A 26,759-nucleotide genomic window follows, 5' to 3' on the forward strand; every position below is an offset into this window, starting at 1 on the left:
AGATTCAAGGAAAATGAATCTCTCACAAAAGCTGTAGAAGAATTCGCGGGACACGCAATAGTGGTTGTAGGGGAGATGGCGGAAAATATGGATTCTAGAATTTTTGAAGTGCAACAACAGTTATGGGCAAACATGGGGCCATAACAGAGACATTTACATGTTGAACAATGTGAAATGTACCCGCTCGATGTGGTGGTTGTTCCTTATTTCTAAACAACAAAATGTTAGAAAATGTGTTTGTTATATATAATTAGAGATGATATTTTGCGTGTTACGTACATGTTACCAACTTTAAATAGGTCAGGTAATACCTGTTATAATAAACTGCATATATAGTTTATAATATATATTATAAATTAAATAGTAAAGCATATATAATTCTTATGTTTGTCACATCGCATTTACAGACTATCGGGGATACATGAGATGAGCCGTGATGATGAAATGATAGCTCTACTAGGCCGTGACTATTTGGTAAAGAAAAATTGGGATCACACATTATAGCATACGTTTTTTTAGCTTCATGCAAAGTTTCCATATCTCACTATATTCAAAGAGAATGAATCCCTTGCAAAAACTGTAGAAGAATTGGCAGGACACGCAATGGTCGTCACATGGAAAGGTGGCGGAAAAGGTGGAATTACAAAATTTGGAAGTGCAACAATAGTTATGGGCGAACATGGGGCCATAATGGAGACGTTTACAAGTGGAACGGTGTGAAATGTACCCGCTCGATGTGGTGGTCGTTCATCATTTATTAACAACAAAATATTAGAAAATGTGTTTGTTATATATAGTTAAAGATGATATTTTTTTCATGTTACCTGCATACCAGCATATTACCCACTTTAAACAGGTCAGATAATACCCGTTATAATCAACTGTATATATATATAGTTTATAGTATATATATTTTTAATATATATCATAAATTAAATAGTGATGCCTATATAATTCTTATGGTTGTCACATCGCATTTACAGATTGTCAGGGATACTATTTGGTAATGAAAATTGGGATCACACATTATAGCTTACGTTTTTTTTAGTTTCATGCAAAGTTTCCATATCTCACTATATTCAAGGAGAATGAATCCCTTACAAAAGCTGTAGAAGAATTTGTGGGACACACAATGGAGGTCGCAGGGAAAAGTGGCGAAAAAGGTGGAATTCCAGAATTTTGGAAATGCAACAACAGTTATGGGTGAACATGGGGCCATACCGGAGATGTTTATATGTTGAACGACATGAAATTCATCCGCTCAATGTGGCGGTTGTTTCTTATTTGTTAGCAACAAAATGTTAGAAAATGTGTTTGTTATATATAAGTAGGGATGATATTTTTTTTTATTACATGCGTATCAGTATGTTACCCACGTTAAACCGGTTGGATAATACCCGTTATAATAAACCGTATATATACTTTACAATACATATATTTTAATATACATTATAAATTAAATAGTGATGCCTATATAATTCTTATGTTTGTCACATCGCATTTACGGACTATCGGGAATACATGAGATGAGTCATGATGATGAGATGATAGCTCTACCAGACCGTGACTATTTGGTAAAGAAAAATTTGGATTACACGTTATAGCTTATGTTTTTTTAGCTTCATGCAAAGTTTTTCATATCTCACTATATTAAAGGAGAATGAATCTCTTGCAAAAGCTATAGAAGAATTGGCGGGACACGCAATGGTGGTCGAAGGGTAAAGATGCGGAAAAGGAGGCAGAAAAGCTATAGAAGAATTGGCGGGACACACAAATGATAGCTCTACTAGGCCGCGACTATTTGGTAAAGAAATTTTGGATTACACGTTATAGATTATGTTTTTTTAGCTTCATGCAAAGTTTTTCATATCTCACTATATTAAAGGAGAATGAATCTCTTGCAAAAGCTATAGAAGAATTGGCGGGACACACAATGGTGGTCGAAGGGAAAGGAGGCGGAAAAGGTGGAATTCCAGAATTTTGGAAGTGCAAGAACAGATATGGGTGAACATGGGGCCATAACGGAGATGTTTACATGTTGAACGATGTAAAATGCATCCGCTCGATGTGATTGTTGTTCCTTATTTTTTAACGACAAAATGTTAGCAAATGTGTGTATTATATATAATTACTGGTGATGATATTTTCATGTTACTTGCGTACCAGCATGTTACCCACTTTAAATAGGTCGGGTAATGCCCATTATAATAAACTATATATATATATATATATATATATATATATATATAGTTTACTATATATATTTATAATATATATTATAAATTAATAGTGATGCTTATATAGTTCTTATGCTTGTCACATTGCAACCACGATGAGGAGATTATAGTTCTACTAGGCCATGACTATCTGGTAAAGAAAAATTGGGATCACACACTAAACCTTACGTTTTTTGGGTTTCATGCAAAATTTCCAGATCTCGCTATGAAACTCTTGCAAAAACTGTAGAAGAATTGGTGGGACAAGCAATGGTGGTCATAGGGGAAGGTGGTGGAAAGATTGAATCTCGGAAATTTTGGAAGTGCAACAATAGTTATGGGCGATTATGGGACCATAACGGAGACATTTACATGTTGATTAATGTGAAATGTACTCGCTCGATGTGGTGGTTGTCCCTTATTTCTGAAAAACAAAATATTAGAAAATGTGTTTGTTATATATAATTAAAGATTATATTTGTGCTCGTTACTTGCGTACCGGCATGTTACCCACTTAAAACGGGTCGGGTAAAACCCGTTATAATTAACTATATACATAGGTTACATTTATAATATATATTATAAACTACATTATAAACTAATTTTTAATATATATTTATTTGTTCTAGTTAATTAAGTGAATGTATAATATGTATTATATATTTGAATATATTAATAAACTAACGAGACCAGTATCGAGTTATTGGGTATATATATATATATATATATATATAGCCATAGAATATACATATAAAGTGATACATGTTTTTCACAATCAAAGGATTAGAGTAACAGAGTTGTGAATGGATCGGCAAGGGGATCGATGCATTTAAATTAATAAGAGACCATGGCTTTCCAAATTTGAAATATTGCAACCACTAAGGAATTGTTCCAATTGGGGTGCTCACGGTCCGGTCCGATCTAAAACCGGCCTTCAAACTGAACCGGACCGTTTTGAACGGTTTGAAAATTTTTAGACGAGACCGAACCATTTAAGAAAATAAATCAAACCGGACCAAACCATATTAGATCGTTTTAAACCGTTTGAATTTTTTATTTTTATTTTTTGTACAAGTTTAATTAGAAAATAGCAAAAAGAATAAAAGAAAGTTTAATATTAACATAAATGCATATTAATTAAGATGTTCAACTAAAAATAGCTCATTTAAATGTCTTAAAATTAATTACAAAAATAAAAATAAAAAACTTAAAAAATTAAGACGGTCTTGTCCGCTCTAAACTGGACCATGGATCAAGTACTTTCACAAACTTAGTTGTTAATTGTTAAAGAGTAGTCATGAAAGTTATAATGGTAAATAATATTTTCCATATCTTATAGCGGCATCAGCCAAGCTTCACGACAAATTACAATGTTTATATAACAAAAATATCTTGAGGACAATGAAGGTAAAATATGGAAAGGAAATTGAAGAAACTGACTCAAGTCTATGTTATGAAATTTTTAGATAAGCCAAACTTTATGAACTGGAAAGATGCATGTGGAAAGGTAAAAAGATGTGATATAATTAAATAATAGTGCTTATATAATTCTTTTGTTTGTCACAAATGCATTTACTCACCCGTACTAACATTACGTACACTGAATATATGGAAATTTTTGTTTCAAATACTATGTTTTTAAAAATGATTTCTTGAATTCTCAATAGAGTTGATGCTTTTGAAATTGTGATTGGGGAAATGATTTCTAGAATTTCTGTTTCGAGTGATATTTTTTCCAATCTGGATAAAGGATTAGAAAGAACTAATTAAAACATACACAGCAACAAAATCGTAATTACACACTGTATATGTACAGATCATGGTTGCGTTTTGTTCAGATTAAAAAGTCATGTTTTTGTTTTTAGAAAAAACTAAACTGCTTATCTAGTGTTTGACAAAACTGTTTTTACAAAAAACTTCAAAAGCGATTTTAGATTTTGTACATGAGATGAAAAAGCTAGGATTCTTAGCTTTTAGAAAAAGTGTTTTTAAGTTTGGTATATAAATTACTGTAATATCTCCATACAAAATATTATTTATATATATGTATATAAATAAGCATATTAATAATTATTATTTAATTATTAAGAACATGTCTATTTTAGTCTTTTTACTATAATATATTTATTTTACCAAACGCTAAATCAGTTTTTGTTACCAACAATAACTGTTTTATAAACAGTTTACCAAACACCTTGTCAGTTTTTGAAAAAAAAAAAAAACACTTAAAAAAAAAAAACAAAGTTATGCCAAACGGAGCCCATAAAACAAATCTTGAAAATGAAAGACAAAGAACATAAAATACACAACTGAATGATATAAACCGCATAAATAATAGACGAGAATCCAAATGTGAAAGATTAATCATGCTGTACTGAAGTTTTTTTTTTTTTTTTTTATTAAGTATCACAATCGCTTGAGCCATTTCAATAGACAAAGGGCATAGTGGATGTGTTTGACACAGCTTTTTTAAGCCTGTTTTTGGTAAAACAGTTTTTAGAAAAAATTTGAAAAACGATTTTAAAAATTGTACATGAGTCACAAAAGCTAGGAATCTCAGCTTTTAGAAAAAACGTTTTTATATCTGATATAAAATTACTTTAATATCCTCACGTGATTAATAATTATTATTTAATTTTTAAAAATATGTCTATTTTAGTCTTTTTACTATGATATATTTATTTTACCAAACGCAAAATCAGCTTTTATTATCAGCAACAACTGTTTTATAAACAGCTTACCAAACACCTGTCAGTTTAAAAAACAAAAATTTTTTTTTTTTTTTTTTTTTTCAAAAACTGAATCTAAAAGTGTTTTTTTCTTAAAACAAAGTCATGCCAAACGATGCCAGTATCTAAAAGTAAAAATGTCAAACATTTTTAAACTTAAAATAATATAAAAGAGACTATAATTCAAGACTAGAATTCAATAAACGCAAAGCTTCTGAGGATTGAAAAATAGACAACACTAACATTAATCAAACAACTAAATAACTCTTTCACAATAAGTACCCTTCGAGGTTAATAGATGAACCAAAATGCTCGAAGATCACCAACTATTGAGAAAGACATTCGAATGCGTGCACTGTCAAAACACCTAAAGAAAACCCGGACTCAAAATCCGAAAGATGAATAAATTCTCTTTGGGATATAAAAAAAAAACCACAGTAAAAGATCTCCAAAGTCTGAATATTTACATACAACCAAAAAATTAAACTAAACAAAACATCAAACAAAGAACACCAAAGCACACAAAATAAAAAAAAAAAATTATAAAAAAAATATAAAACACCACCGAAATAGGCCACCGAGAGGATCCGCCGCAATCAGGAATATCTATGGTGATTTAGGCCTTCACAAATGGAAAACTCCTTGGACCACCGGATGGAGCGACGACATCAAAACACCACGACAACCTGCTAAAAAAAAAAACTCATACCAGACTATAATGTCCTCATTTTAGCTATTGAGCTTTGACGGAGAAGACAAAGCAAAAGTAGGCAAGAGGGAAAGACGAGAGTAGATCCAGAGGAAGAGAAGCTTATTTGGGGCACAACACCAAAACCCCTTGCTGGCAAAACCCCCCTAGTTTTGGTATTGACACTATTTGGAATTAAAGCCTTTTTTTTTTTTTAACCGCTTTAAACGGTTTGGTAAAACAACTTTTAAATAAAAGCACTTATGACAGATTCAATATAACTTTCAAAAGCATAAATTCGTATTTTTTGAGAAACAGGTTTTTTTTTTATTTATTTTATAATTAATCTGTTTATGTTACTAACAAAACCTAATTTAAAAACAGTTTACCAAATACATGAATATTTTGAGAATAGCAGTTTTTTCCTAAGACAAAATCTAAAAGCACTTTTATTTAAGCATAGCAATGTTAAACAAAGCCAATATATGTACTAGTAAACATATGAACTTTAAATTGTACCATTTAATTAAAAAAAAAAATAAACCAAAAGAAATACTACAAGTTTCCAAGAATTTATAACACAATTTGTTTCGTTTGCCTATTATAATTTTCAAAGAAAAAATAAACAAGAAACTGTTTAAAATAACCAATTAAGTATTTTTTAAATAAAATTATAACTCAATTCATGCATAACTATCTCTTACATGTTATCTTAGTTTATGTTATTTTTTTTAATTATTAGATAGTTAAAAAAAACTAGGCTAGAATTATAACATAGTACTTTATCATAAGATAAATAATAATTGGTCTAGAATTATATTGTCGGTGATTTTCGGAAATTATTAAATTTCTCGTGACTACGAAGAATTCCATGTCGAATCCCAAATTCGAAGGTCCAACGGGCCGGGCCACGAAAAAACCCATCAAGGCCCACTTAAAACGGGACCAAGGTGAGCCCGCGTTGCTCCCGCGCCCCACGCTCGACATGTGCGCACGTGGCCTGCTCCCGCGCTCGACATGCGCGTGGAGAGCGCTCCTATAAGCCCCCCACGCTCGCGCTCCTCAAAAGAGCACGCTCTCGCTTGCTGCGTGCGCGCCCTGAAACCCGCGGCCCGCTCTATTAGATTTATAGAGAAAGAAATCAGTTGTTTATTTCTTTCTTGTGTTGTACGTAATGTAATGTTTCTTTCTTTTTTTCCCGGTTTTAGTAGTTTATTATATTGTCCTTAGTAAATTACTTAAGCTTAGGGTATTTTTGTCTTTTTATATACATTGCTGATACGAGCTTGTATATATTTGAATTGTACTTTCCCCAATTTCTTTCAATGAGAATTTTCCTTTTTTCTTCATCTTCTTCATTCGTGCTCTGTCTGAGTTCATCGAAATCATCGGAGCCAGAATGTAAAATGGTATCAGAACGGTTCATTCCGCAAAATTTCTTTGTGATCTTTTTCATTCAAAATCCTTTTCTTCTCCGTTCTTTTTCCTTCTTCAATCGTTCACGATGTCCGGTGAAGAAGCTTTGAGCGGCGATTCCTCGGCGACTGGTGTCGCATCTCGAAAAGCTCTGTCCAATGAGCCGATCGATCCTTACTTTATGCATCATACTGACTCGTCGGGAATGGTCTTGGTGACTCAGCACATGAATGGCGAGAACTACCACTCATGGAGCCGATCTATGAAGATGGCTCTCCAGATCAAGAACAAGCTAGGGTTCATTGATGAATCCATTAAGAAGCCAGACGATTCGGATCTCAATCTCCTCAATTCATGGATGAGGAACAAAAATATCGTCATCGCTTGGATTCTGAACTCTTGCACAAAGGAAATCTCATCAAGCATGGCCTATGGAGACTCCGCGATGGATATCTGGAAGGATCTACATGAGCGCTATGAACAAGGCAATGGATCAAGAATCTTCGAGATGAGAAGAGAGATCATGAGCCTGGTTCAAGATCAGAAATCTGTAAGTGTCTACTACACTAAACTCAAGACTCTATGGGAAGAGCTCAACAATTACAGACTGATCTGCGCTTGTACCTGTGGAGGATCCAAGGAATTACTCAATTTCATGCATAATGAATATGTCATGAAATTCTTGATGGGGTTGAATGACTCCTTCAACACTGTAAGAGGTCAAATCCTTCTTCTAGAGCCTTTGCCGCATATCAACAAGGTTTTCTCAATGGTGTGCCAAGATGAGAAACAAAGAGCCGTCAGTGGTGATGTCCTCATCAACCAAGAACAGTCGAATCCGATGGCTATGGCACTGAACGACCAAAAGAAGGCAAACAAGAAAGATCGCATTGTTTGTACTCATTGCAAGATGACTAGTCATACAGCTGACAAGTGGTACAAGCTACATGGATATCCAACTGGATACAAACCAAAGAAAAAAACTCAGGTCAATGTGGCAGAAGGAAGCGCTATCAATCAAGAGATGAAGCCAGTGTCCAACTCTGCACCTCCAGCGAATGTCACCAACGATCAGATACACCAGATCATCAACATGCTTTCCAACCAACTCACTGCACCAGCGCCTCCAGAAGGTCATATTGATGTCAATATGACTTCCTTCCACGTAGGTTCTTGCTATTTTAATAACAGTTCAGGTTGTATTGCTTGCTCTAAGACTAGTTGGATTATAGATTCTGGTGCTACAAGACACATTTATGCAACTAAATCTTTTTTTCTAAATTTAAAACCTTTGCGCAATTCTACTGTTACCTTACCTAACCATACGGTGATACCTGTTTCCTCTTATGGTGATATAATGTTAATTGGGAACCTCATGCTCAGAAATGTGCTTTTAGTACCTTATTTCAAATTTAATTTGATATAAGTAAGCTATTTGACATCAGGTTCCTCTATACATGTAAACTTCTCAGATGATAATTGTGAATTACAGGATATGCTGACCAAGAAGATGATTGGCAAGGCTAAGCCTCAGGAAGGATTGTATGTGCTGTAGAATGTGCAGAATGTCCAAGTCAATCTTCTTACAGCACAAAGCTGGCATAACAGGCTAGGGCATCTTTCCTTTAAGAGATTAGATTTGCTTAAAAACAAGCTTTCTTTCAGATCTTGTGATAAGAATATACCTTGTTATGTTTGTCCTCTTGCCAAGCAGCGTAGATTAGCATTTCACTCTCATAATCGTCTTTCTGAAAATGTCTTTGACGTTATTCATTGTGATATATGGGGTCCTTACTCTGTCACTTCACATTCAGGGTTTAGATTTTTTCTTACCCTTGTTGACGATTGTAGCAGATTTTGTTGGATATACTTGTTGCGAAATAAATCTGATGTTCACAAGATTATTCCTCGGTGTTGTTCTATGATCACTAATCAATTTTCTTGCACCATTAAACAGTTTAGATCTGACAATGCAAAGGAATTAGTCTTTGCTGACTTCTTTAGCAAAATAGGTGTTTTAATTCAATTTTCTTGTGTAGAAAGTACTCCTCAACAAAATTCTGTGGTTGAGAGAAAACATCAACACTTATTAAATGTTGCAAGAAGTCTCTTTTTTCAGTCTCAAATTCCTATTTTATATTGGTCTGAATGTGTTATGATTGCAGTGTATTTGATCAACAGAACTCCCACCCCTCTTTTAGCATATAAATGTCCATATGAGATTCTATATCACACAGCTGTTGATTATAATCCCATGAGAGTTTTTGGCTGTTTAGCCTTTGCATCAACTTTGCAATCTCACAGAACCAAGTTCCAACCTCGGGCAAGGAAGTGCATCTGTATAGGTTATCCACCAGGTGTAAAGGGGTACAGATTATTAGATCTCACCATTAGAGAAGTTTTTAACTCTCGTGATGTGATTTTCTATGAAAACATTTTTCCTTTTCATACTCTCAAGAGTAATATTGATATTGTAGACCCTTTCCCTGATATGGTTTTACCTTTGCCTAACCTTGCTGATAATGATTGCATATCTAAGAATGTTTGTGTAGATACAGATCTTCCCTTGGATTCCACACAAACACATGGAGCACATGGCAATGAGACTGATACACAACCTAACTCCCAACTTGAATCAGTTCAAGTCCCAAGTGAAGAACCTTGTGTCAGACGCTCAGACAGGCCACGTGTCCCTCCAACCAGACTTCGAGATTATCATTGCAACATTGTCAATGACATATCAGGTGTACATGCTTCCATCCCTCATCATATATCAAAATTATGTTGCTATAATAACTTATCCAGGCAATTTCAGGAATATTCCTTATCTGTTTCAGACCATTTTCAACCTAAATTTTATCATCAAGCCTGTAAACACCCTAATTGGATACAGGCTATGAATGATGAGTTGCAAGCTTTAGAAACAAATAACACCTGGTCTATTGTAGACTTACCTCCTGATAAGAAATCTATTGGTTGTAGGTGGATATACACCAATAAATTTAACTCAGATGGAACTCTAGCAAGACACAAAGCCTGTTTAGTGGCTAAATGTTACAATCAAAGAGAAGGAATTGACTTTGTAGACACCTTTTCCCATGTTGCTAAGCTAACCACTGTCAAAGTTCTTCTTGCCCTTTCTGCTTCTCAAAATTGGTTTCTTGCTCAATTAGACATTAATAATGCTTTTTTGAATTGTGATTTGTTTGAGGAAGTCTATATGGCCTACCATTGGGGTATGGAAAGAAGGGGGAGCAAGGACATGGCAAGAGCAAAAAGAGTGTGTAAATTACATAAATCCATATATGGATTGAAACAAGCCTCAAGACAATGGAATCTTACTTTCACACAGGCAATTGTGTCCTTTGGTTTTCGTCAGTCTAAATCTGATTATTCTTTATTCACTCGTGGTAGTGGTGACAATTTTGTGATCATTCTCTTATATGTCGATGATATCATTTTGGCAGGACCTAATCATGAGGTCATCAACAATGTTAAATCTTCTTTAAGTTCTAAGTTTAAGCTTCGTGACTTAGGTGCTTTGAAGTATTTCTGTGGTCTTGAGATTGCTAGGTCCAGTACTGGTATTGTGATTAGTCAGAGGCAATATGCTTTACAACTTTTGGATGACTATGGTTTCTTGGATTCCAAGCCTGTGGCTACTCCTATGAATCCAAGGGCTACTCTTAACTCTAATGATGGCGTCTTACTTGATGATGTCACTCATTATAGGAGTTTAGTTGGACGTCTTCTGTACTTGACCATATCTAGACCTGATATAACATATGTTGTGAATGCATTAAGTTAATTCTTACAAACTCCTCGAACTGTACACTTGCAGGCAGTTCATCACTTATTGAGGTACATTAAAGGAGCTCCAGGTCAAGGGTTGTTCTTTTCTGCCTCATCCACGACACAGCTTAAGGGATTCTCTGACGCGGATTGGGCGACATGTCCTGATACACGTCGATCAGTAATTGGATTCTGCGTCTTCCTTGGGGACTCGCTGGTTGCTTGGAAATCAAAGAAGCAGAATACTGTATCCAGATCATCAGCAGAGGCAGAGTATCGTGCCTTGGCCACGACGACGAGTGAGCTGATTTGGTTACAACAACTTTTAAGAGACTTCCAGATTACTCAATCTAGTCCCACATTTTTGTTTTGTGACAATCAAGCTGCAGTGTATATAGCGACGAACCCCGTGTTCCATGAACGCACCAAACATATAGAGATAGACATCTATTTTGTGCGTGGTCATGTACAGCGCGGTGAGGTGAAGCTGTTACCTGTCCGAACACAGCATCAACTTGCTGATATGTTCACCAAGCCTCTACCGGCTCCGGCGTTGAAGTCTATTACATCCAAGTTGTCCCTTAAAAAGCCTTATAGTACAGCTTGAGGGGGAGTATTAGATTTATAGAGAAAGAGATCAGTTGCTTATTTCTTTCTTGTGTTGTACGTAATGTAATGTTTCTTTCTTTTTTTCCCGGTTTTAGTAGTTTACTATATTGTCCTTAGTAAATTACTTAAGCTTAGGGTATTTTTGTCTTTTTCTATACATTGCTGATACGAGCTTGTATATATTTGAATTGTACTTTCCCCAATTTCTTTCAATGAGAATTTTCCTTTTTTCTTCATCTTCTTCGTTCGTGCTCTGTCTGAGTTCATCGAAATCATCGGAGCCAGAACGTAAAACGCTCCCCGATGTGCGTCCAGAGGCCCTCATAGGCCTCCTCATTCACTATAAATAACTCTCAGTGAGGGAGAGAAGGACATTCATTCTTCTCCAAGATTACTCGCTCTCAGAGTTCTGAAACGCTGCCAGAGACTTTCTAAGCACAATTTTCTCTGATCGAGCGCTTAATGTAGCGCACAAACTGCGTCCAGGATTTTCTACTGAAAATCCTCTACGCGTCTAACGCACAAAGTTGCGCCCGGAATTCTCCACTGAGAATCTCCTACGTCTCCAAAGAGAGAAAACACACATTCTCTCTTGGGTCAGTCGATCCTAGAGTCCCGAGGCGTCGCCGATGACTCCTCCACGCTCCGTCTCCTCTGTCGAACAAACCCTCTAGGCTCTGCGCCTCACACAGCGTATACACACGCCTTGAACTACGTTCTGACTTGATCCCCAACGCGGGTACGTAGGCAGCTCACAAGAAGCACAATCACACTCCCCATTCATCCCCTTCTCTCCTCAGGGAACGCCTCCGACTGGAGGAACCTCAACTCGAGACTTTCGAGTTCACATCCTTGGATCAGGTGCGGCCACTTGGTCCGGCTTTGGGTCGAACCGTCCGAAGCTTTCATAAATCGTTGTTCATTTTCGTGCGACAACAAATTGTAACATGATTCATCATAGATTGGCCGCTAAATAGATCACTACATAATAATTAAAGCATGGTATTTTGTTTTAAGAACGTAACAAGTTCATAATAGGATGAAATCGTGGAGAGACCACCAGCGGTACCGATAGACTAAAATATTTTAATTTTGATGAAGAAACCTAATTGCATATAGATTTTATAGGTGCAAAAACGCCAGTAAGAAGTTTTTTTTTAAGATAAAAAAACTTATGTTAAGCACATGGCAAGCTTAAAGACGACACAACAATTATCTGAGAATATCGTGGATTGCAGAGGTGTTCCTGGGAATACTTCATCCCGATCATGGGTCATCGGAGATACGAATTCTAACTGGAAGAAGTAAAGGATATGTATACAGCATAAAAAATGGATTTCAACGTTTATTCTAAAAATATATTACAAAACGTCAATGGGGCTCGATGTTTTATAAAATAAATTAAAGTGTAAACTAAAATAAATTGATGCTTGATCGAAAAAAAAGATACTATGAGGACGAGCTGTTAGAAATAATAATCAGAATTAAGAAGGATATTTGAATGAATAAAACATTAAAATTTGAAAATGAAATACGCGGATGGTGGGAAGAACTAGTAACCGTTTATGGAATGAAATAGAGAAAGAATAAAAAAAAAAAAAAAAGCGGGATTGGATTGGATAAGTGTTGGGACGAAATGAAATTACCAGTTTAAATCGTTTAGGACGATGATAAACACATAACAACACTATTGACCGTTTGAACAAAGAATCGTCATAGATAAACGTGTGCATACGTATACCCAGACGCAATGATACCATAATAAGATCAAAAAACCTAAAGCGGAATGATAAAGCAATTAAAGCTAAAATCTTCTCGAAGGCTAAAACGATTACCATATTTGCAGTCGACTAGGTTCACTGATCTTGATACAATCTTTCACACGTGGTGAAGGCATAGGGAAAAAAGGAAAGGCGTGAGACACACATATAAATACATCTTTTTCTTTGTCCTCCTCCGAAACCCTAATCCCCCCAAAAATCACCTCCAAACCCTAATACCCTTTTCAGAGAACAAAAAGAAGAGAAGATCGCGATGACGATGACGAACGGAGAAGAAGGCGAGAAGAGCGGTGCGAAGGCGGCGACGACGACGACGACGACGGTGTGCATCGCGAATGCGGAGCCGCCGCCGGTGGAGAGGATCAGGATGACGCTTCTGCAGAAGCGAAAGGCAGCGGAGGCGAAGGCGGCTCTGACCGGAGAAGGTCCCCAGTGCGTCGTCTGCAAACGTGAGTTCCAATCTTTTAAGGCCTTGTTCGGCCACCTCCGATCCCATCCGGATCGCAACTGGCGCGGGGCCTACCCTCCTCGCAGATACCTCAACAACCCCCTGCGCCGTCGCATCCGAGGTAGTATATATGTATATGTGTGTGTGTTTAGAGATATGGATATATGTTGAGAGAGAGAGTTTATTTTTTTTCATGCAAAATGAGGATAACATTTTTAAATAATGCTAGATCCAATGAAAAAAATAATTGATATTTGAAGGGAGTATATAGGCTTGAAGAAGCTCCATGGGAGATTTGTTAGGAGGGACTAGATAGTATGGATTTCTTTGTTTTCCGTGGAGCTGTTGGTTTTTTTTTTTTTTTTTTTTTTGCATGCAAAATGACAAACATTTTTAAATAATACTAGATCCAATGAAAAAAAATGATGTTTGAAGGGACTAGTAGGCTTGAAGAAGTTCCATGAGAGATTTGTTAGGAGGGGCTAGATAGTATGTACTTCTTTGTTTTCCGTGTTTTTTGCATGCAAAATGACAAAAACATTTTTAAATAATACTAGATCCAATAAAAAAAAAAAAATTGATGTTTGAAGGGACTAGTAGGCTTGAAGAAGCTCCATGGAGATTTGTTAGGATGAGCTAGATAGTATTGAATTTTTTGTTTTCCTTGGGGCTGTTGTTGGCATTTTTTTTTAAGCAATATGAAAAAAAAAAAACAATTTTAAATAATACTAGATCCAATGAAAAAAAATTGATGTTTGAAGGGACTAAGAATAGGCTTGAAGAAGCATGAGAGTTTGTTAGGAGGGCTAGTATATGGATTTTTTTTCCTCGGGCTGGTTGGTATATATGTTTGATTTTTTTCATGCAAAATGACAAAAAATATTGAATAACACTAGATCCAATTAATGAAAATAAATCGATATAATTTGAAGGGGCTAACCTCAAATAGGGTTGAAGAGGCTCCATTACGATTACAGATTTGTTTGGAGGGAGTAGTACGATTCTTTTAATGGAGAATGATAAAAATAATTACATGATATACAATGATACTTGAGCTAGGGCTTAGGGTCTAAAGAATACCGTACATTCTTTGTATATATAAATATATTTGTGAGTTGATGCGTGTTTGTACGTATATATAGGTGGAAGAACTGGGAGGATGAAGTTGGATCTGAACCTTCATCCTCCAGCGGAGGACGAGGAAGAGGAGGATGAGAGCAGCGATGTCAGAGAAGAGGCCAAGGGACTTGATCTCAACAAGCCTCTTTCCTCCGGTGACGACAATTGAAGATCTGATCGATCGCTCCGATCCCATTTTCATGTGGGCCATCGACTTCTAGTACACCTTTTATTATTATGCAGAACTTTTTATCTATCTTTTGTTTTCAGTACATTTTGCTGCTTATGTTTCTGTACCTTTTCATTATGGATTTGCCCTATGCGTGAGAGTTTCATCGTCTCTCTCCTATTTCCTGGTACTGCACCTATTTTGGGTGTAGAGTTTGAATGAGTTTAATCAAGACTTTTTGCTGTTTTATATGTTTGGTTTGGTTTCTTTAGCGATTTAATTTGAATATTTTGTGAAAACCTAAACCTAGGTTGCGATAAATACATGGCTATGGTGTAATATATTACACAATCTGCTTGTGTGTATGCCATAGCACTAAATAAGCCAGAATTATTTAGAGGTACATTTCAATTATGGTCACTGGACAACTTTTAACATAGGGGTATTTAGATAAACACTTAACATCTGTGTCTCATTGAATTTTATAGTTCTGTAGGTATATCACTAGCGGATAAAAGAATTATAGTGATTTTTGTTTGATTCTTGTGGCATGTGTGAAATATGATATTGTTCAAGTGAAATATTAAACACTTTGTTCTCCATTGGTATGCTGGATTTTCAAGGGGTGTTACGTACCCAAATAGTTTAAGTTAACTCTTCTGAATTCAGATGTGTCATCGGATACTATTATATATCTAATCTTGGGCGACTAGATTGAGAAGCAATTTTTCTACAGTTATTGTACTTTAGGTCATCAACACAATTGGCTAGTTCTTTTAGTCACTCATGCCAACTTATTCTACTCCGAGTTTCTTAGAGAGCTTTGTGCTTAAAACAATTGATGAACCTGGACAATGTCATTGAGGAGAGAAGCCATGACAGAATGAGCTGATCTTGTTGCTCCCAGTCCAAGAAAGCTGTGCTCTAGATTCCGTTCTTTTCTTCGGCCTCTGATGCAAATTCGCTAGGTCGAGGCGAGGATTCTGAGAGATAGCTTTGAAGAAGATGACCTTTAATGGTGGTGGAGACTTGTTTTTGCCAGATCAGAAAATTGTTCTGATCGAGTTTCGACGGAATTGGATTTGAGAAGGTGATCGGTTCGAATTTCGTCGCCGCTGGTTGAGCTTGATTAGGTTGAGGATTCAATGGAGGCCATGGATTGTTCGAAGGATGAGCCGGATGGCTATGACCTCCTAGAGTTGAGCTTGATCAATCTCCCATGGCAGAAAAGGATGAAGATCGAATTCCGAAGTCGGATTCAACGCTCTGATACCATAAAAGATTTCTAGAGAGAAAAAGAGATTTGGGGATCGATTCTCTTTATTCAAGCTTAAGCTTCAAGGGTACAAGATGAGCATATATAGCTCTCCAATGTAACAGTATTACTAACAGAATTAGTTACATATATTCTAGAAGGACTAAGGAATGTTAAAGCTAGTACACGTAAGCTAATACACGTAGCACCTAATACAACATACACTCTAATAGTGCTTCTCTCGATTAATGGTCATATTATATATTTTGGCGATTCTTGGAAATTTTGATTAGATACAATTTTCTTACCTTGTGCGCGCGGTTTGATTGAGAAATTAGGTCATCAACATAATTGGCTAGTTTTTTTTAGTTACGCATGCTCGAAGTTTCTAAGAGATTTGCACTCTTCTACAAGTAATAGTCATTTTATATATGTTTGGTGATTACGGGCAAATGTGATCGGATGCAATTTTCTAATCTTGTGCGGTTTGATTGATAATTAATTTTACTACAGTTTTTTGTACCTTTGATAATTTACACAATTGGCTACTTCTTAGTCAACCATACCAACTTATTCTTCTCGGAGTTTCTTAGAGACCTTTACGCTCTTCTCCAATTAATGATCATTTTATATATGTCTAGTGATTCTTGGCAGATGTGATCGGTTATAATTTTCTGATCTTGTGCAGTTTGATTGAGAAGCAATATATTTACTATAGTTATTGTACCTTTGGTCATCAACACAATTGGCTAATTCTTTTAGTCACAGGTGATGCCGACTTATTCTACCTTGGAGTTTCTTAGACAAATTTGCGCTCTTCTCCGAGTAATATAGTCAGTTTATATACGTTTGGTTATTTTTGGCAGATGATAATTTTTTTTTTTTTTTTATCTTGTGTGGTTTGATTGAGAAACAATTTAACTATAGTTATTGCACCTTTGGTCATCAACACAATTGGCTTATTCCCTTAGTCACGCATGCCGACGTATTCTACTCTAAGTTTCTTAGAGAGCTTTGCGCTCTTCTCTGAATAATGGTCATTGAGACTTGGTAGATGTGATCGGATACAATTTTATAATCTTGAGCAGTTTGATTGATTTTCAAGGTTACTATAGTTGTTGTACCTTTTGTCATCAACAAAATTGGCTAATTCTTTGTCACCTATCGAAGCTCGAATCAGAAATCGGTTAGAAGAACAAAGAGAGAGATTTGGGAATTTTGGGATAGAAGAGTATTTTATTTACCGAATTGACCATCATTATAGTGAGGATTACATATGTAATGAGGGTGATAAGTGCAATTCATTCACATTTATCAATATTTTTCGAGAGTGAATGGAGACTTGTTCTTGAGGTTTTTAATGTTATTTTTGTACTTTTTAGTGTAATTTCATCATTTGGAGATTAATGGGGGCAATTACGGAATTATTCAAAGACTTTTGGACAAGTTTGAACAAAACAAGAAACTTAGCGCCTTCTTTTGCATGATTTGGAGATTCATAATTAACGCTTTTGAATGGGTTCTTTCCATAAATGAATAGATATTTCTCATAGCTTTACAACGCATGTTCATTTGGACCAAGAAGTTATGGCCAATCCAAAATTATTACATGCAACTCAGAAGTTGATGCGACGCGTGCCTGTTTTGACGCGACGCGTAGGGCTTCGTTGTGAGCTTTTTAAACCTTGCGTTAAGGAGGGTTTGTGAGAAGAAGCCATTGGAGCTTTTTGGAGAAGAAGAAGAAAGAGAAGGAGAGAGCTAGTGACAAGCCTCTTCCTATCATTGGAGACAAGCCTTTATCATTACTTTTTCTTGAACTCCATTTTGTTAACTTTTTTCATTTTAGCTTGAATCTTGTTTTCTTAATCTGAGATAAGTCTAGTTCATCTTGATTGCGAATTTTTATTTCTTGTAGATTTGGTTTTTATTTTGGACTATTGAATGAATATGTCTCTCCTTGTGTTTATGCTCATATTAATGTCCATATTGCTTTGTTTAATCATAATCATAATTATGAGTAGCTAAACACATAGGATGGAGGGGTGCAATGTGGTTGGGTGAATTGATTTGGTTAGTATTATTCAAGGTTGTGCTTAATTGTGGTTTATTTGTTGTAATCAAGAGAATTAAGATGGTTAATATCATTTCTTGACTTAGCTAACTAGGTAGTGAATCTCTAGATCCGTTTAGACACCGAGAGTTGATAATCCAGTGTGCTCAACCCGTTCTCTCATCCGCCCATCTAGATCTATAGAAATACTAGGGGGTTTGTGTAGTTTGAATTAAGGTAGCAAATGCAATTGTTTATTTTAATAGGATCCAAGCCGAGAGGTGTAAATCCGTCAAACAATTTGGCCCGTTTATGCTCAAAATAGATTAATGGATATTCAAGAGGGAATTAGACTAGTTTTACCCAAATAATTATCGTCACTAGAATCTTTAGAACCAACCGAATCAAGGAACCCATGAAGTTGCACCCATTCTCTCTCCTATAGTTTGTCAAGTCTTGTTTATTGCTTTTGATTCATTTTGTGTATTTCAATTTCACTTCACTAAAAATCCATCAAAACCCCCCAACTTTTACATTTTCTCAACTCATTAAAGATTTTCTAGTTAGTTTGCATTGAAAAATAGACAAGTTCCTCGTGGGATCGATATTCGTGCTCATACACACTTTATTACTTAATGACATGTGCGCTTGCGTTCTGTGAGTTTTCCTAGTTAAGAAAAATCTCCACCAGAGGGTCAAAGTAAAAGTCTAACAAACTTGTGAGTTGGACTAAAAAACAAAAAGAGTATAACATTACTTAAGTTACAATAGCTTGCTATGCACGCTAGTCCCAAAACGCCCCTTCAAGGTGGATGGTAAAGGTCTTTAACGGCCATCTTAGACATCATTGACTTAAGAACAAGACCGCTGAGTGATTTGTAAAATGTTAGCTAGTTGGTGTTGATTACGTATCGGAAGCAGCTTGAGAATCCCTACGTTGAGCTTGTCGCACACAAAATGGCAATCATCTCGATGTGCTTAGTGCATTCGTGAAACACTAGATTCTTGGAGATATGAATCGCAGCATGGTTATCATAATAAAGCACGGCCGGCGAACTGGTGGGAATGGCGAAATCTTGTAGGAGCTATTCAAGCCTTACAACCTCGCTTGCTGCATAAGCCAGCGCATGATACTCAGCCTCAGTTAAGGATCTAAAAAACTGTGGTTTGCTTTTTGGATTTCCAAGCCACTAAAGAATCACCAATAAAGACGCATAAGCCAAAAATGGATCTTTGTGTGTCTTGACACGTCCTCCAATCTGCATCAGAAAAAGCCCTAATCTGGGTTGAAGATTGTGCTGAGAAGAATAAGCCAATACCTACTTGACCTTTGATAAAGCGAAGTAGACGATGAGTAGCTTGCATATTCACTGAACAAGGAGCAGACAGGAATTGCCTCAACGTTTACGCTAAATACGTGATATCAGGATGTGTGATGGTAAGATAGAGAAGCCTTCCAATTAGTCTATGATACGGAGAAGGATCATCACGTAAAAGAAGCCTTCCAATTAGTCTATGATACGGAGAATGATCATCACAGTTTTGGATCCATGAGAGTGTGCATTCGCTTGGAATCCAAAAAACTGTGCTTATCTAGTATTTGAAGAGCATATTGTCTTTGCTAGACAACAATACCACAAGAAAATATCGCAATCTCTAAGCCAAGAAAGAATTTCATATCACCGAGATCTTTCAACTTGAACCGAGACTCAAGAAGTTGTTTGACCGTTGAGATAATCTTTTGATCAGAGCCTGCTACTATGATATCATCCACATACAGAACCACATCAACAAATGAAATCCTTGATCCTCTAGTGAATAGAGAATAATCTGCTTTGGATTATCTAAAACCAACTGTACAATAGCTTGTTTAAGCTCATAGATAGATTTATTGAGTTTACATACCAGCCTGTGATTAGATGATCCAATGACCTCCCCCTGAGATGTGTATCCAAGTCGTAGATCCATGCAACCTCATCAAATAAATCATCATTCGAAAAGGTGTTGTTAACATCAAGTTGAGCTAACTTCTATTTCTGAGAGGCAGCCAGAGAAAGAATCAATTTCATTGTGACTGTGTTGTGGAGCTGGGTAAGGGTTGGTTTGAGGATTGTGTTAGGAATATTGCCCACTGAAGATAATAAATAAACATGAATAATTACTGAATTGGATAAAAAGTTTACTTTATTAGCTTCATATGATTAGTGGGTTGTTTTCTGAATCAGAATCAATAACATCTATCATCCATAGCCTCTGCATTAAACTGAATCACATGTTGGGCATCTGAGTTTGGGCGGTGAGCTAAAACATGGTCGATGATTGATACGTGCCTAGATAGCTGTATCTAAAATCATATATGTGGAATACAAGTGAAGGTTGATCACTTTGTGGGAGCATTATGCACTTGTGGTAAGTGTACGGCTTGGACAGACTTTGATTATTGATGTGTCGTTTAAGTACCGTTACAACACACTAACCCGAGTCGCTATGATGGTCACAATTAGACTTTATCTAAATCCTAAAGTGATCATGGACTTCTAGGTCATATCGTCGGGTTCTTTGACTTATTCGTTAAAGGCTACTGAGACGCTGGGATATTTATGTCGGGAATCCGGAATGCGATCTGAGAAGAAAGTGGTTGACAGATATGGAATCCAGTCTTTTTGAAAGAAGGTCAATGTTCACTCACCTAAGGGTTGATTCCGGAACTGATAGGTTCCTAGCACTTTCCTAGTAAGTAAGTACGGAAGAATCTTTCGTTGGAAAGCAACGGTGCTGATCCCACACACGGGTACGTAGGCAGCCGACACACAAGGCACAGTCACTCCTCCTCCTCACCACTTCCCTCTTCCGAGAGGCGGGTTGATCGGAGAAAGCCTAGCTCGAGACTTTCGAGTTCACACTTTTGGCCCGGGTGCGATCACTTGGTCCGGCCTTGGATCGAACCGCCCGAGGTATACAATAGTTGTTCATTTTCGTGCGACAACATTTTGGCGCTAGAAAGAGGGCACTTCCCGACCTGTTCAGCCCGAAATCCTTCTGTTCATATTTTTCTTTTCTTCTGCAAACTCGACTTTCTCAGACTTGAGAAAAGATGACTAGTCAGCCACCCGTACGTTCTGAGGGCGTGAACAACCCCGATAACGTCACTGGGGCCAAAAAATACTTCTTGCGCTCCCGAGCGCATGGTGACGAAGAGTCACTCCATGAAGAGAGCTCGACCCGCTTGCCATCTCCATCTCCAGATAGCAGGGACAACCGCATCATGGAATTGGAGGAGAAAATTCGCCAACTAAAGGCGAAGAACGCAAGGTTCCACAGCCGACTGGCTGCGAAGCGACCTGCACATGACACGGTGACCCCCAAACGGGGATCCTGAGAACCTCAACGAGGAAAGCCGTGACCGCGACCCTGATTACGAGGGTACTGGTGATTCGGAGGATATTGAGACTTCTCTCACGAAGGACGGGGGACTCCCCGCCGTGTTTGAAGCCTGTCCATCGAATCCCCTACCCCGTACAGGCGACGCGCCGGCTCTCGACGTTCAACCCTCGACTGACTAGGTCAAAGGGAGAATGTTGCGGAAAGTCAGGGCACGGAGAGCGCACAGTCGCAGACGAAGCGCGCCTCCGTAAGACCAGCCCTGATCTTAGGGACCACATCACTGCTCAACGCGTTGGGCGTGGCAATGATCTGAAAGAGTGACTAAGCTCTAGACCCAACATCCCGCTGGCAGCCCCAACTAACGGGAATCGCCGCGCAGGGCAAGGGTCTAACGAAAGGCGACAAGTAACTCCTCCCGAACAGGGGGTTACTCCAACGATCGGTCTCGATGTGGTCACTATGATCCACAACCTTCGGAATGAGGTACGAGATCTCCGAGAATATGGAATAGGTGGAAGCATTTTAGGGTCGTTGAGGAGAACTCATCGCCTTTCACGGCTCAGATATTGGCCGAGGTTTGTACGGGGAATTTCAAACTCCCGAACCTCACTCCCTATGATGGAAAAGCAGATCCTGCTTACCACATCCAGCACTATGAAACCTGGATGACGATGCAGGGTATCTCTCCTGGCGCCATGTGCCAAGCTTTTAGTTTGACCCTCGCCGGACCCGGTTTTGAGTGGTTCAAGAACTTAAGGCCAGGAAGCATCCACTCGTTCAAAGACCTAAAGGACATGTTCCTAGCACGGTTCGCTACGTCTATGGTCCAAAAGAAGACCAAGATGTACATGTGGTCAATCAGGCAAGAGAATGACGAATCTCTTAGACGATACCTCGCCCGATTCACTGAAGAGTCAAACAAGGTCGACCGCTTTGACGACGGTGACGCAATTGCCGCTATCATAGAAGGCTTGCGCACAAGTGACTTCCTCAAGTCAGTCATCGGCCGTGTCCCTTCTACCATGGCCGAGTTAATGACTCGGGCCAAGACCTTCATGGGAGTCGAAGATTACCTCGACGGCCGCAAGAGCAACAATCAAAGCTCTCGTCGTCGGGAAGAATCTAGCCATGAGCAAGGCGAGCCTCGTAAAAGACGAAACAAGGAAAATCAAGTTTCCAATAACCAACCCCCTGTACCCCAGAAGCCGCGACTTGCGGAAAACTTCAAAGGGTACTCGTCGTTCACGCCGTTGAACACGGCGCCGGAACGGATCCTGGCTCTGGCACGTGACAAGTTCACACCCCCAGCTTCAATAAAAAAAGGATCCTGCAACTCGCGATCAATCTAGATATTGTGAGTTCCATCGGGAATACGGTCATTTGACCTCGAAATGCTACAACCTTAAAAGGCAAATTGAGGCTTTGATCCAACGGGGTGAACTGAAAGAGTTCGTGTTACGCATGATTAGCGCTGCGGGCCCACCACGAACAGACCACAGCCTGGTCAGGGAGGAGGAACATCCGTTTCTGCCGACCAAACCGCGGCTACTGCCAACGCCAATCCACAGCTCCACGTGGTGACCACCATATTGGGAGGTCCACAAGATGGAGATTCAGCCCGACAACGGAAGAAATTCCTTAGAGCCGTGGCTCAGGAAGACGCTGTTATGCACGTCAACTTTACGTATGAAGAACCTCCGTCCGTGCCTCACGAGATGATGTATTTCACCAATGAAGAAGCCAAGCGAGTTGTGCATCCACACAATGACACGATTGTGCTCAAGACCCAAGTGGCTAATAATTTGGTGAAAATAGTTCTCATCGACAACGGCAGTGCTGCTGATATAATTTTCAAGTCCACCTTAGAGCGCATGAAGCTCGGGGGGCTGCGCCCGACTCTGACCCAAACACCCTTGTTTGGGTTCACTCGGGAAAGGGTTATGACCGAGGGCATCATCGATCTGCCGGTCACCTTCAGGACCCCTGGAGGCATTGAGGCCGTTCACATGGTCCCATTCCTAGTGGTTGATCAGGAGTCGCCCTATAACTTAATCATCGGGCGACCCACGTTGAACCGGCTAAGGGCAATCACTTCCACGTACCACCTACTGGTGAAATTCCCCACCGAATAGGGAATTGGCATTATGGCCGGAGATCAATCCCAAGCCAGAATATGCTACGCGCAAGGAGTTGATGGTAAATCCGCGGAAAAATGGTCAACACAATCTTCCAACTGGAAGACGATTACCCATGCGACCCAAGGGACGCAAGGAAGTTCGGAGAACTTGACCCTCGGGATGAGGTCGAAAGACTCAAGGTGGAAACCTCTGATGATCTTGTGCCGATCGTCCTGGACGAATCTAAGCCTGATCAGGTTGTAAAGGTCGGCATCCGGCTTCCACTCGCCATCAAAACTCAGCTCACTGCCTTCCTCCGGAAATTCAAGGATGTTTTTGCATGGACTCGTGCGGACATGCCTGGTATTGATCTCGAGGTAATAGTACACCGATTAAACGACGACCCGAAGGTCGCCGAAAAGGTGCAAGCTAGACAAACGTTCAACCCAGAACGATACCTGGCCATAAATGAAGAGGTCGAGAAACTCATCGCCGCAAACTTCATCCGAGAGGCTAAGTACCCCAAGTAGGTCGCCAACGTGGTAATGGTGAAAAAGCCTAATGGGAAGTGGCGAATTTGTATAGACTACAAAGATCTTAACAAATCCTGCCCTAAGGACTGCTTTCCACTCCCGCGTATCGAACAACTGGTGGATGCAACGGCTGGCCATGAACTTCTCAGCTTCATGGACGCCTATTCGGGCTACAACCAAATTCGAATGCACGAGCCCGATCAAATTAAGACAACCTTTGTCACCGATCGAGGTCTCTACTGTTATAAGGTCATGGCTTTCGGCCTTAAGAACGCGGGAGCAACGTACCAGCGCTTGGTAAATCGGATCTTCGCCGATCAAATCGGCAAGACCATGGAAGTGTACGTGGACGACATGCTCGTTAAAAGCCTACTGGCAACCAATCACGTACACGACCTAAGGGAGATGTTCACAATCCTCCGCCGATATAAAATGAAACTCAATCCCAACAAATGCGTGTTGGGGATTGAATCCGGGAAATTCCTCGGATACATCGTCAACCGACGAGGGATAGAGGCGAATCCCAAAAAAATCAAGGCACTCCTTGAAATGAAGTCTCCAAGACGAGTCAAAGAGGTGCAAAGCCTGATCGGTCGGGTTGCTGCTCTGACACGCTTCGTGTCTAAAGCCACCGACAAGTGTCAACCGTTCTTCAAAGCTCTAAAGAAGACGGACGGCTTTGAGTGGACTGATGAATGTGAAAAAGCCTTCTAGGAAATGAAGGCCTACTTTGGGTCCCCACAATTCCTCTCTAAACTAAGAGAGGGCGAGATGTTGTACGTATATCTCGCCGTCTCTGAAAGAGCTGTAAGTGATGTTCTTATCCGCGAAGAAGACAAAATGGCCGGTCTACTACGTGAGCAAAGCCTTACTCGATGCGGAAACGCGCTACACCGAGATAGAGAAACTTTATCTGGCTTTCGTAACGGCAGCTAACAAGCTACGTCCGTATTTCCAAGCTCACCCAATCGCGGTGCGAACCGAGCATCCAATCGGTAAAGCTCTTCAAAAGGGAACATCGACTCGCATGGCGATCTGGTCCCAAGAATTGAGCGAGTACGGGATTGAGTTCCACCCAAGAACGGCTATAAAGGGGCAGGCCTTAGCCGACTTTGTGGCAGAATTCTCCTATACTCCCGATATGGGAAGAGCGGAAAATGACCTAAACGATGACGCATTAACTCGGAAAAGAAAGGTTGACCCGACGGGTCCCATCTGGGAGTTGTACGTAGACAGAGCATCTAATGCTCGGGAGGCTAGCGCTGGAATAGTCCTGATTAACCCCGACGAGGAAAAGTTACGTTACGCCCTCCACTACGGCTTCCAGGCCTCCAACAATGAAGCCGAATATGAGGTGTTCATTGTAGGGATAGAGCTAGCGCAGAAGCTTGGCTCTCATAACCTGCGAATACACTGCGACTCGCAGTTGATCGTGAACCAGGTTAAAAGGGGATTACACTGCCAAGGAACCTAACATGGTTGCAGACCTGACTATGAAAAACTCCAAACTCGATGCTTTCTCTTGGTTCGAGATCCACCAAATCCCGAGAGAACAAAATTCAGAGGCTGATGCACTTGCTCGCCTTGGATCTGGCATCGACGAAGACGGGCTGGGGACCGTACCCATTGAATTTCTCCCACGGCCATCCGTCTCCCGAGACGAAATCGGAATCATAGAGGTGGCATCTCAGCCCATTTGGATGGACTCAATTGTCGAGTTTCTGCGAAGAGGGGAACTTCCCAAAGACCGCAAAGAAGCCGATAAGCTGAGAGCCTTAGCATCCAAATACACGCTCCGAGAGGGTGTACTGTATAAGCGCGGTTACTCAACACCGTTGCTCCGATGCCTCAATAGCGTTGAGTCGACCAAGGTCCTTCGCGAAATACATGAGGGCATCAGTGGGAACAACGCCGCTGGAACTTCCCTCGCGCTCAAAGCGCTTAAACAAGGCTATTTCTGGCCTACCATGAAGCGAGATGCTTGCGAATAGTAAGGCGTTGCGACAAATGCCAACGCTTCGCGGAAATCCTGCGACAGCCACCGACCCCATTAAGCAGCATCGTCGTCTTGCGTCCCTTTGCTAAATGGGGCGTGGACATCATTGGCATGCTCCCTAGAGCACCAAGGCAATACGAATATGCCATAATCGCCATTAACTACTTCACTAAGTGGGTAGAGGCCGAGCCGCTCGCCAGAATAACTGAAGCAAACACGACGAGCTTCATCTGGAAAAGCATCATATGCAGGCACGGTATCCCCGCCTCGATTGTGACCGACAATGGCGCACAATTCGACAACGCACAAGTAAGAGATATCTGCGATCAGCTAAAGATCAGCAAGATCTTCTCCTCGCCGCGTCATCCTCAGGCCAATGGCCAGGTCGAAGCAGTCAACAAGACTATCAAGAGCAATCTTAAAAAGAAGCTCAAAGACAGAAAAGGCGCCTGGGCCG

At 39.4% G+C, this 26,759-nt stretch overlaps 2 protein-coding genes across 2 annotated transcripts; both read left to right on the top strand.

Annotated features, from left to right (window-relative positions):
- The first annotated feature begins 7,137 nt into the window (after window positions 1-7,137).
- LOC149407155 (uncharacterized) lies at window positions 7,138-9,949 on the top strand. The gene is made up of 5 exons (XM_089618972.1): window positions 7,138-8,182; window positions 8,495-8,591; window positions 9,231-9,465; window positions 9,602-9,793; window positions 9,887-9,949. Exons 1-5 carry the CDS (start codon window positions 7,138-7,140, stop codon window positions 9,947-9,949), a joined length of 1,632 nt encoding a protein of 543 aa, XP_089475098.1.
- Window positions 9,950-13,443: 3,494 nt separating this feature from the next.
- On the top strand, window positions 13,444-15,218 carry LOC149407156 (uncharacterized). The gene is made up of 2 exons (XM_089609039.1): window positions 13,444-13,800; window positions 14,822-15,218. The coding sequence occupies exons 1-2, from the start codon at window positions 13,485-13,487 to the stop codon at window positions 14,965-14,967; spliced, it is 462 nt and encodes a 153-aa protein (XP_089465165.1). The 5' UTR covers window positions 13,444-13,484; the 3' UTR covers window positions 14,968-15,218.
- The last annotated feature ends 11,541 nt before the right edge of the window (window positions 15,219-26,759 follow it).

This window comes from Urtica dioica, chromosome 1, assembly GCF_054948205.1.
Source record: "Urtica dioica subsp. dioica isolate 48M chromosome 1, U.dioica_male_clone48M_v1_H2, whole genome shotgun sequence".
Taxonomy (NCBI): domain Eukaryota; kingdom Viridiplantae; phylum Streptophyta; class Magnoliopsida; order Rosales; family Urticaceae; genus Urtica; species Urtica dioica.

Excerpts from the sequence above, each read along its gene's own strand:
- LOC149407155 (XM_089618972.1), top strand. The coding sequence starts at position 7,138 with ATGTCCGGTGAAGAAGCTTTGAGCGGCGATTCCTCGGCGACTGGTGTC. Across the intron at positions 9,466-9,601 it reads AAGTTTTTAACTCTCGTGAT|ATACAGATCTTCCCTTGGAT; the intron begins GTGATTTTCTAT and ends ATGTTTGTGTAG. Across the intron at positions 9,794-9,886 it reads CATTGTCAATGACATATCAG|ACCATTTTCAACCTAAATTT; the intron begins GTGTACATGCTT and ends TATCTGTTTCAG.
- LOC149407156 (XM_089609039.1), top strand. The coding sequence starts at position 13,485 with ATGACGATGACGAACGGAGAAGAAGGCGAGAAGAGCGGTGCGAAGGCG. Across the intron at positions 13,801-14,821 it reads CCTGCGCCGTCGCATCCGAG|GTGGAAGAACTGGGAGGATG; the intron begins GTAGTATATATG and ends ACGTATATATAG.